Source organism: Manis pentadactyla, chromosome 5 (assembly GCF_030020395.1).
Source record: "Manis pentadactyla isolate mManPen7 chromosome 5, mManPen7.hap1, whole genome shotgun sequence".
NCBI classification, from domain to species: domain Eukaryota; kingdom Metazoa; phylum Chordata; class Mammalia; order Pholidota; family Manidae; genus Manis; species Manis pentadactyla.
Window position 1 is genome coordinate 60836049 of NC_080023.1, and position 11706 is coordinate 60847754.

General features: G+C 38.1%; 1 protein-coding gene across 1 annotated transcript; it reads left to right on the forward strand.

Annotated features, from left to right (window-relative positions):
* The first annotated feature begins 377 nt into the window (after positions 1-377).
* On the forward strand, positions 378-9699 carry AREG (amphiregulin). Its single transcript, XM_036927551.2, has 6 exons — positions 378-645; positions 1716-1964; positions 4518-4719; positions 5370-5525; positions 7582-7693; positions 9445-9699. Exons 1-5 carry the CDS (start codon positions 585-587, stop codon positions 7673-7675), a joined length of 762 nt encoding a protein of 253 aa, XP_036783446.1. The 5' UTR covers positions 378-584; the 3' UTR covers positions 7676-7693; positions 9445-9699.
* The last annotated feature ends 2007 nt before the right edge of the window (positions 9700-11706 follow it).

The following is an 11706-nucleotide window of genomic DNA, read 5'->3' on the forward strand; positions in this document are numbered from 1 at the left end:
ACGTCGGGCTATCATTGCTAAGTCACTTTTGGTCTTACTTTTACGTTTCACTAAGGAATTTTTCTAATTAATCTCTGTTTGTTATAAGATTAAGGTCAACCAGAGTATATATAAAGAGGTTTTTCAGATGGTTTGAAAAATTGGGACTGTCAGATACTAGCTCCCAAACTCCATCCCGCCCGGAAATAAGGATGGGGAATCTTTCAGCTCGCAGCTGGGGTTCCGTTTCCCGTTCCTGCGGGCTGTGTGCGCTCGGGGAGAGGTGGCCTGGCGTAGCACCCCCTCCCTGCGGCCGCCCGCCTCCACCCTCCGCGGCGGCCGTGACGTCAGGGGCAGTGTCTGGGTCCCCGCCCGGCCTATAAAGCGGCAGGGGCGCGCCGCACCTCCGGAGGTTCGCACGCCCTGTGCCGGCGCCCGAGCGGGACCCGAGAGGTGCCGAAGCGCTGCAAGCGCGGCTTCCAGCGCGCGAGCCCTGCCAGGCGGGCGAGCACGGGCGCACCCCCCGCCAGTGCCCCTCCGCCGCTCCTCCTCCAGCTCCGGCCGGGTTGCCCCAGAGACCGCGACGCCGCCGCGCCGAGGGACCAATGAGAGCCCCGCTGCTCCCGCCGGCGCCCGCGGTGCTGTGGCTCCTGCTCCTCGGCTCAGGTGAGGACATCCCGGCTTCCCCCAGCTCCGGCAAAAGCTGTCGCCCCTTGAATTTCGCTGCTGCTCCTCAAAAATCCTCAAAAATAGACAAACAAAAGCGCTTTGGCGCCCCCAGCCCTGCGCCGCGTAGGTGATCCAGGTGGCTCCCTCCCTAATCTCTGCAAGGAAGAGCAGGGCGGGCAGGTGTCTCCGGCGTTCCGGGCCCGGAAGAGGGTGCAGGAGACCCCCCTGTACTTTTATTCTGGTCTAGCTGAAGGAGACTTCAGAGATCCTGTGATCTAAAACCTTTGTTTTACAAATAAAGAAAGCGAGGTCCAGAGAGATGAGGTGATTTCCGCAGATCTTCAAGAGTAGTTAAGTCCTGGACCCAGTGAAGTGCTGTCTGCTGCCTCAATTCTCCATCTCCCCTGCGCAGTGATTTTTATCTTTACCTTCCTAGAGGGCCTCACTTCCCAGGGAGAAGTTAAAAGCACCACTCTGAGACTGTTTCTCGTGCAAAGGATAAAGTGGGGGTTTGCCTTGGGGCTCCAAATCTTACCTAGTCCCCAGTTTGTTCCCTATGTAAGAAAAATATAATAATGAAACAGTGACCATTAAGACTATTACCAACTACCATTTATGTTACGTTTTACATTTGACATATGTAATCTTATAAACATGTGAACACATGTTAAGAAAATCTGATATTTATTTCAAGAACCTATCTGTTAAAATAGGACAGGTAGCATTCTAGCAAACACCAGTGGGTTTGGTATGTGAAGTGATGTTACCTGTTAATTAATTAGATTAATTTGCCTACTTGGCAGTATTTTTTTTTGATGTGGAAATTAATGGAGACTATTTGTGGAGAAGAAAATCTCCATGAAAGAAGCACTGTAATTAGAGCAGCTGAGTTTACTTGTTGGCCCAACGTGCAGTTGCTTTCAGAAGTGACTCCATCACAAACAATAGCACATGTGCAAGAACTGCTTTGATATCAGAAGATAAACATTTCTGCTGAACGCAGCTGACTGGTGAGAGAGGCACACGGCCTCACCTTGCCTTTTCTTCCCTTGTACTTTCTCCCACAGCTCACTGTGCTGCTGGACTGGATGTCAATGGCACCTACTCTGGGAAAGGGAGGCCACTTTCTGGGTACCACAGTGCTGATGGTTCTGAGGATACCTCGACAAGAGGGATGCCTTCAGGAAGTGAGGTTTCCCCTGTGAGTGAAACGCCTTCTGGTAGTGAACTGTCCTCTGGGATCGACTATGACTATGCAGAAGAATATGATGGTGAACCACAAATATCAGGCTATATCATAGATGATTCAGTCAGAGGTGAGTAGAGGTAAAGCGAAACCTAGCCTGGGAGATAGGGGTTCGTAAGAGCGAAGCTGCTTCCAAAGTACAGCCATTCCCTGCATCTCCTGGTGGTTTCTTGTGTCTGTTGCATTACCCCCTTGGCAAGCTGCAAACTGAGAAAGAGAGAGAGAAAGAAAAAGAACTACATGTAGGCACATCTTACATGTCTGGAGCTCTAATATGTTTTATGTCTATTAAGTCTAATCTGCACAACTTTTTGAAGTAGGAATTGTCATCATTTTACAGATGTGATAACTAGGACTCAAAAAGGTTTTGTGTTTTGCCCAGGATTCCACAGCCAGCAAGCAGCTGAGCCAGAAACTATGCTCTTTTCCACTATAGCACATGACCCCCATTCAGACAGGCAGACAGACATCAGCCAGTCCTATCTACTTTGTGTCTTAGCTTCTGTATCCACTCTTCCCTAATTAACTTCATTTTCACACAAATAAGGGAACAGAAAGAAGTAGTGGGAAAGGGGCAATTGGACTTTAGACAAAAACTGAAGTACTAGGTGTTAAAAAAGACTGGTAATTCTAATAATAATAATAAATATAACTTCCTGGAAATATTAAGGACAAATATGCATGGATTTTATATTGCTAAAATTATAACTCCAAATCCCATCTGTCAGTTAAGTAACAGGAAGCCTTTCTTTTGCTGTTATCCAATCTTTAAAAGAGAGCATTTGGTAAATATGAAGGTACCAAAGTAAGAGGTAAGTATTGTTCACTTACCTCATATTACTTTGGAGTTTGAGGGCAGATGAAGTCATCAGTATATCAGATCTAAATATCCTAGGAGCATCTACCATGGAGGCAGTACATAAGGCCCCTTCTCTCCTGACCCTGGTTGCCTGAATCCCCCATTCTTTTTAGCTTCCAGAACTGGTGACGGGAGAGCAGGCGATACCTTAAGGACAGTGACTGGGCTAAGTGGCAAGTGGGAAAGGCTTTAGAGAACACTCCACTTTATTCCCTTGCTTCAGAACCTGTGCTCTAACATAAGATGGGGAAGGGGTACATTTATAATTCTTATTTTTGGATGGATGAGATTAGAACATCAAGGTTTTAGAAACTTCTTTTAAGGCTGTTTCAAATTGCTAACATTTCATAAGGCCAAATAAATCGTTGGTGGTGAAAATGGCTAGTGCTTAAAATTGCAACACATTATGAAATAGAGTGAAAATGTTGGTTGAACTCCTATAAAATCCATGGGGTTAATGTCTGTTGTAGCACGTCAACATAATAACTAAGCAGTTTCTGTTTAAAATTTGTAAATATCTGATAAAGTACAGTAATATTCAACTAAAATATTTCTATTTAGAGGACTTGACTTATTCTAACTTGTACTTTTTTATCATCAGAGGAAAATTTCAATATGAAAATTGTATAACCACCTGTTAAACATTGCTCCTAATTTGACTAGTGTTAATATTGTTATAATAACTTGCGGAAATACGATAATTATTTGTCATTTTCTTAATCACAGGGATCTATCCTTGACACACTTCCCTGTGTTTCTAATGGTTTCTATTTAATGGGTGCTGCAGTACCATTGTGATTAATGTATTATGATACTATAGTATTTTCCATTCTTCACGGGACTTAGCTAAATAAATACTTGTTCAGATAAACCTATTCAGTGTTATTATTATAACAAAATACACTGGCTCCAGCATGGAAATGCCTCCTTTCAATATTTAGCATGTGGTTAAACTATGCCCTGCATAACTCTAACCCTACACAAACATTCCTGTGGATCTGAGGAGTTGAGATGAATTTCTGAAGCATCAAGTACGAAGATTTCTGGACTCACTTTTCAAATAGATTGCCCACAAAAATGAGCCCCCTGAAAGGTATCAATTAACCATGATTTATTGTAATTTGGGAGTTGGAAAAATTGATTAATGTATAATTCTCAGTCTTTTACCACCCTCCGATAATACACACTAATTCCCAGTTATGATGGTAAGCACAAGAGTAAATAAAATAAGTAAAATAAAAGCAACAAATATATGCAAGTCCCACTTTAATCAGTGGCACTGATCTTTGCCTGGAGGAAACACAGCATAGTGGAGAAATAACAGGCTGTACTATCCCAGCACTGCCACACAGTAGCTGCAAGTCCTCTAGCAAGTTGTTGTCTTCACTCAACTTCAGTTTTCTCATCTGTATCATGTGGATAACAATACACTGATATGTGATTTGGGTTTAATAAGTGCTTATTACCAAGAACTTGGTATGTATTAGAAATTTGAGAAATGCTTAAAGTATTTGGGGGATTTTCTAAACAGGTAACTCCTATTAGCAATAATAATGATACAAACAAATTCAAAATATGTTTCTAAGCTAATAAAATAGGTTCATATTTTTAAGTGCCATACAATACAGATACTCTCTTTGCCCAATTATTGTGTATGAATTATGTTAAATAACAAAACAAATGCTAAGACTTCTGTCATGGCTTGAAAATGATATTGAAGATGATGACAGACTTCTCAGTGAATCTTCTGTGGTTCTTTTTTAGTTGAACAGGTAGTTAAGCCCAAGAAGAACAAAACAGAAAGTGAAATGACTACAGATAAACCCAAAAGAAAGAAAAAGGGAGGCAAAAATGGAAAAAATAGAAGAAACAGGAAGAAGAAAAATCCATGTGATGCACAATTTCAAAATTTCTGCATTCATGGAGAATGCAAATATATAGAACACCTGGAAGCAGTAACATGCAGGTAAGTTTTCTTAAATTATATAGAGTTTTTCAATGTATACACCAAGGGCTGGCAAACTTTTTCTTGAAGGACCAGATAGTAATTGTTTTGGTTTTGTGGCTCAAGAGTATGTATGTACTATGTAACAAATTAAAATATAACCATTTATAAATGTAAAACCATTCTTGGCTTTCATGTGTAAAAACCCTGGCAAATGACAAGCTGTAGTTTGCTGACCCCTGGTATAAATAATCATTTTACAATATATATTTTACAAAAACCTGTTTTTATAAAAGGACCTAAAGATACTTTTCAGGTAATATTCCAGCTTCATCCCCTCCCCACAAAAGCCACTAGTACATTAAGTTGATAGTAGAATGTATTATCTGTGTAACAAGTTGCTGAACTCATCAGTTGGTCATAAAAGGAACACAAAGAATGAAAAGGTGTGTCTTCTTGGAATATCACACCCAAACTAATCTCAACTTGTTCTTACACTAATAGATCTGTAACTTGAATGCATTTTATGTCTTGTGATTTTGAAATACAAATATATAGCATGACATTTTTTTGTTAATGTTAGAATTAAATGGCTAATTAAATAGAAAGTAAACCTAAAATATACGGAATATTTTCAGTGACTATCAATTTTAAGTGTGTGTTGTTTACAGATGTTATCAGGATTACTTTGGTGAACGGTGTGGGGAAAAGTCCATGAAGACTCACAGCATGGCTGACAGTGATTTATCCAAAATCGCTTTGGCAGCCATAGCTGCCTTTCTATCAGCCGTGAGCTTCACAGCGATTGCTGTTGTAATTACAATTCAGTAAGTATGGCATGACTTAAAAATTTCTAACAAAATAATGCCAGGTTAATTTTTTTCAGTATGTATGTCACAATGTAATGTCATATTTTAGATGAATTATTCTTTTGTGGTATGTGATCTTTGGTTATCTTTATGTTATTGACAAAAATCACATAATATGGCCAAAATTTATATTACTTTGACTACCATTGAAACTTAATATATAAAGCCACTTTTCGTAAAACAAACTGTTTTATGATATACTTAAAGTTTGATGTGGTTTAAATCTAGAAATTCTTTTAACTTAAAAATTTATGATTTTGCTTCATGTTATGTATTTCTACTCAAAGCTACTTCCGAATTTCTGTCCTCATATAGTCTATGAATATCTTAAGTTTAAGCAAACCTCCCAGAAGCTAATTAAGGCCTAGTTCATAGTAAGTTGTCAGATACATTGCTCGGTACTAAAAAATCACAAAGGGTTTCAAACCAGGAGCCAAGGAAAGGTATTATTCATTCTGCTCCTATTTGAATGCAATATTCTGAATTATGAATTTCAAAATTCTGAATTTCATAGCATAAAACTGATTCACTTAGAGCTTATGCTTATTTTGTTATTGTCAAATGCAGTATGGGAACTCAATTATTAAAAAAACAAAAAACATTTTCTCCATATGGCACAGTGTGGGAAGCAGGAACAATTCTACTATTGTTCCACTCCCGCCACATCTTCCCTGTGCTCAGGTACAGATCACATACTTCACTTCATGACCAATGACTGCTAGAACTAGACTGTTCCAGGGTGTAGACACTGGTGGGTATGTCAAAATGGCATTGTCTGTCAAACAGAAGTCAGTGAATTAAGGAAGTTGGGGGTAGGCGTGAATGGCTCTGTAATGACTCATGTGCTACTAGAGTTTAGGAAGCAATAGACTCATTCTAATTTTAGGTCTTGGTAAATTACTTTAACAACTGCATTGTGTACATGATCTACCATTCCTGCAATTCAGGAAACAAGGGGTCATCTTCTGCCATTGTTTACTATTATTTTAGACGCAGATCAGATAGTGATAAAACGACACATAACAAACTGTTTTATGATGTACTTCAAGTTTGATGTGGTTTAAATTTGTTTTGCACAGCCTAGAAATTATTTCGGTCTGTTAGTACCTCAAGCCAGATACTCAGATTGTTTAGGAATGATACCCTCAGACAAACCATGATTATTTGACATAGAAGAACAGAAAAAAATTTGCCATTTAGGGAAAATGTTTTGAAATAATTATTTGAACTTTTAATTATTCAAATTAAACTATTTAATAATGCTTTGGCAAAGTATGGGAAAACTTGGTCATGCGGGCATTCCTAAAACTAAGCAGCAACATTGTGCCTTTTCTGCATATTCTCCTTGTTCTTGGGGATGCACAGCAAACACTAGCCAAGCCACAACTGCTGCTTCTTCATAATGGAAATGAATTTTTTTCTCAAACATAACAAAAGGTCTTATGGTTCTAATAATAACATTTAGTGAATAGGTTAAAGACCTACTAAAAATAGAATTGCTTATACAATAGCAACCTATTTTTAATCCATTGACTTTTTTTAGTAGAAAGTAACAATAAATAAAACTAGAAGGAAATATTATATTTAGAAGTAAATAAAACCCAAATTTTTTTGTAAACCTACTTTAAAAAATTCTAATCATTTAAATTATTTTGTGCGAACATAAATTCCTTCTCTGGTAAAACTGTGTTATCTTCTTCCTCCAGTTGTGCATGACAGCTGTGCTAAGTTATGGATGTGTTTCGAGTCTTCTGGAAGTTTGCATCTCAAGGCACATTTACTTAACTCTCAGTACTCTGGAAATATGTTTATATAAAGTGAACATAAATGTCCCTCTAAAAAGGGCGTTGGTAATACTATATAGCTGGGTTTAGATTTTGGTTTGGTGTAGAGGCCTATAGTGTGTAATGGCCTATAGGGACTCATGAAAAGGAATTCCCTGTACTCATGAAAACCCCAGTCAATATACAGATGAACAGAACTTTGATGACAGTACAATATCTTGTCTCTGAAGGGTTCGAAAGCGATACTTCAGGGAATATGAAGGAGAAGCCGAAGAACGCAAGCAACTTCGACAAGAAAATGGGAACACACATGCCATAGCGTAACTGAAGATAATGTTACAGGTTTGAGTTTTAAAAGATATCTTTAGGTCATATCCTATAATTAAAAAATATATATAATATCTATTATCTTAAGAAAAATGAGGAAAGTAATTGTTCATAATTACAGGTACACTGCAAACATTGGTTACATTAAAGTGTTATTTCTTGAGCATGAGATGGTGTTTAGTATTGAGAGTGGACTATGTGGTTAGTCATCATTATAAGGGATATAAAGATGAGAGAGACACAGGTTTCTCAAAGAACTTAGTGTTTAGTAGATAGAAAAAAGTGTAAGGGAACCATAATACTAGGGGAAGCGAAATACATATCATAAGAAAGGAGCCAGGGGAATGTGAGCAATTTCTAATGAAGGAGAGAAAGAATGCAGTGGGATGCATTTAGGGAGCAAGAAAGGATGTGTGTGTGTGTGTGTGTGTGTGTGTGTTATATATGTAAGGTTGGAAGTAAGCCTCAGAAGGAATGGTGGTATTGGGACAAGCAATAATGAAGGGAAATTAATCCTGGGCTCAATCATTTGAAAAATGGCCCAGTTCAGATGGGTGTTGGGGAGATAAGTTTGAAATGATAGCTTGAGCTCAGATGGTGGAGAGCCTAAATCAGGTGCTTGCACTACAAGTGTGAGGAGGTAGAGACAGCAGGTTGAATATCCTTTTTAAAAAAGGAAGTAGGAAGGGAAAGTGGGTACACATTTGAGAGGTAGCTTGGTTAGAGTATATACTGTTATATTTATTTTTTAATTTTTTTGGAAAGAGGGAGAGCTGAGAATGTTGTAGGGAGAAGGTAGGAAGGTAAGGAGAGGGATATTTCATTGGTACTACAGTGAACAGCTAATGATGCAAACTTCCAGAGGAAGAGAGAGACAAGGAGATCAAAGACAAAGTTGCTCAGAAGAAGGAACTCTATTTCATCAGGCATTCAGGAAAAATGCCATATCCTTAAATCACTGATTTTCTACCTTCAAGGAGTTTAACAGTCACTTGAGATACTTGTTAAATATGCATATTACTACACCAAACCCAAATTGGTATTGCCATTTTTAATTAACACTCCAGATGCTTGGAGAACCACCACATTAGTGTTAGTTAAGTGCAAGTACTATGTTCTGAGCCTGTTACGGAGTTAGCTGAGTAACTCATGGAATGGATAACTATCCGTGCCAATGCTATTACCCAGCACTTATTGCATCAAAATTTATTAATGTATTGGCTTAATGTGCTGAAGTTAAGACCACCAACATGAATGAGGGTAGATTTTTGTTATTTAGTATAATTGAGATTTCTCAAAGTAAGTCTGGAATGATTTTAGGAAAAGGAATATGCTGTGCTAGCACACACTGGCTGCTTATTACCTGGTAGCTACTATTATTATACCCTCAGTACTAATTATCCTAAATTAACTGTATATCATAAATACACAGAGTCACTTAATCTTTGTTTTTAATTATGTCCACTCTACAGATTTGGTTAGGAAAACTATTTCTCATGACTATTGTTGCTTTTTTATTAAGCAGAATTTTATGAAACCAGTCTGAGCATATGCAGTCTTCTAACCTAACGAGGCATATAACAAACACAATTATGAAAGAGGGATTCAAGTCAAAGTGACAGTTTGTTTGTAAAAAGTTCTTAGTATTTTTTATAAGACATCCTAGAAAAAAAATTGACAAAAATTTTGATTCCTGATTATTTTTTGACATTTTCTTAAAGATATATTGAAATTGAACCTATCTCTAACACTTTATTTTCAAACAGGGTATCAGATCGGAGTCACTGCCAAGTTACAACCATGAGTGATGAGTTGGTTCCCCTTTTCACTGGATCACAAGAAAACAGAACTTTTTTGTTCTGATGGTTTTAAACTTTCAATTGTCACTTTTTATGCTAAGTCTCATTTCTGTACATAAAGATGCATGGAGATAAAAAGTATTTTTTCAAGTTGTAAATAATTTATTTAATATTTAATGGAAGTGTATTTATTTTACAGCTTATTAAACTTTTTTAATCAAACAGATTGAGTTTGAATATTAGTTTATTAGTTTTGAGATTCTAAGACTCTAGGGTATTTTTCTCCTAATACATAGATGATAATTTTAAAAGTTCATTGCCTTCTTTACTATTTTTATGTTGATTTCCAAAACTTACTCCTTTTCTTAAAAAGCACTCTTGAATGGGACAATTATGAATTAGAGTCACAGTTATCCCAAACTGGCCTTTTTTATTCCATGTAGAACTTATTCCAAGTCCTGGTAAGTATAAAAATTTCTTAAATCAACCTGGGACTCTGACTCTCTGTTACAGTAAATACAGATATTATAAAAGAAAATCCACTGCCCATCACCATAATCCAGGAGACAAGAGTAGGTTTGAATATCACCAATGTGGCAGTTTAAGAAAACCAGGAAGTATCTAGATTTGAGATTTCTTTCTCTGATAGCATGACATAAATGTGTAAAGTATCTAAAACCCATTCCTCACTTTCCTCCCCTTCTACCATTTTCTTATATTATTTTAAGCAAATCATGTGTATTTGTGGTGGATGCTCCTTCAAGAACATTAGTGTTATGAGATGACTCACAGTTTGGTTCCTAGCTGGTCAGCTAAGTTACCTGCATGCAAAACAAAACAAAACAAACAACCTTTATAGTGTGGGGGAATATTTTGAGGAAATTAACCAATAATAAGCACAGTTAGAGTAATCATCTCTTAGAATTTCATGAATGGAATAACTTCATGAATGAAAGTATCAGCACTCCCGTCTGTCTCTGCTGTACTGTTTTATCAAATTCTTGCCTAGTGATCATCTAATTAATTGGTTCTCAGCCTCCCTTGCACATTATCAATGCATGTTAAATGTCTAAATGCCCAGAACCCCTCCCAGAGCTTCTGATTTAAATGGACTGGGGTGGGTCATTATCCATATATATATTTTTTAATCCCTAGATATTTCCTATGTCAGCTAATGTTGAGAACCTGTGATCCATCTCTGCTTGAACATCTTCAGTATACATTTTCCTCAACCCCATTCATTAAAGAAATGTATTAATGGTGCTTCAGGTATAGGGCTAGGGATACAAAGTAGGAAAGCTGCAACTTTGAGCCATTTGACCCCTGGCTGGCAAGCGGGGAGTGTGCCTCATCAACACAGTGACGTGAGTGTCACACACCCAAGCTGCCTGGCACTCACCCAGCCCAGCCTGAATGGGTCATGGAGGGCTTCCTGAAGAGGTACTGAGATTACCTTTTAAGGATGATTAGGAGTTCTGCAGAGAAGATCACTATAGGCATACACAGCATTACAGTCATCAACAGTTTGACCTGAAAGGGAAAATACATAAAATATTTCAGTATTACAGAAACAAAAGTGTAAACAGCAGATGCTCTACAGGAAGCTAGAGGGTGAGGGCAGAGCCACAGAGGGCCTTCACATACTCTGGGCCATGAGGAACCATTGAAGCCAGTTGGTCAGGGGTAGAAATTTAATCAGATTTACATTCCAGGTAGGTTATTAGGCAAACCATGTAGGGAAGGAACTTAAGCCAAAGCCAAAGGTCAAAAGATTGGCTTGGAAGCAGTTGAAATATTCTGAGAAATGAGCACCTGGAGCTGGGAAGTTAAAACAGAAAGAGAAACTCAACATATATTTGAGGATTTTTTTAATAGGTCAAAACCACAAAAACAAGGTGATTTATTCTGAAAACAAGGCTGAGAGTAATGAGATAGGAAAGTGGAGAAATTAAGATCATCCTCAGGTTCTTGGCTTCGGTGGCTAGGTGGATGGTGACATGATCATTTTAAGTAGAGAATCTCCTGAACTAGCTTGCTGGATATTCTAGATGGGAAGCATCAGTTTTAATTGATCCTTGACTGAAGAATGGCTCTTCTCTATTTTGTAAAATCCTTCTAATTTGTAGTGGGTTTATGAGGAAATAAATAACAGCCCAGCAAATTAATCAATGGAAACAGTTCTGGCCCTCACCTCATGTCTGAGGTGGAGCATGAGAGGAACAAGACCAG

Bases quoted from the DNA above. Each gene is read 5' to 3' on its own strand.
- AREG (XM_036927551.2), top strand. From the start codon at position 585: ATGAGAGCCCCGCTGCTCCCGCCGGCGCCCGCGGTGCTGTGGCTCCTG. The intron at 4,720-5,369 runs GTAAGTTTTCTT...TGTTGTTTACAG, and splicing joins CTGGAAGCAGTAACATGCAG to ATGTTATCAGGATTACTTTG. The intron at 5,526-7,581 runs GTAAGTATGGCA...TTGTCTCTGAAG, and splicing joins GCTGTTGTAATTACAATTCA to GGTTCGAAAGCGATACTTCA.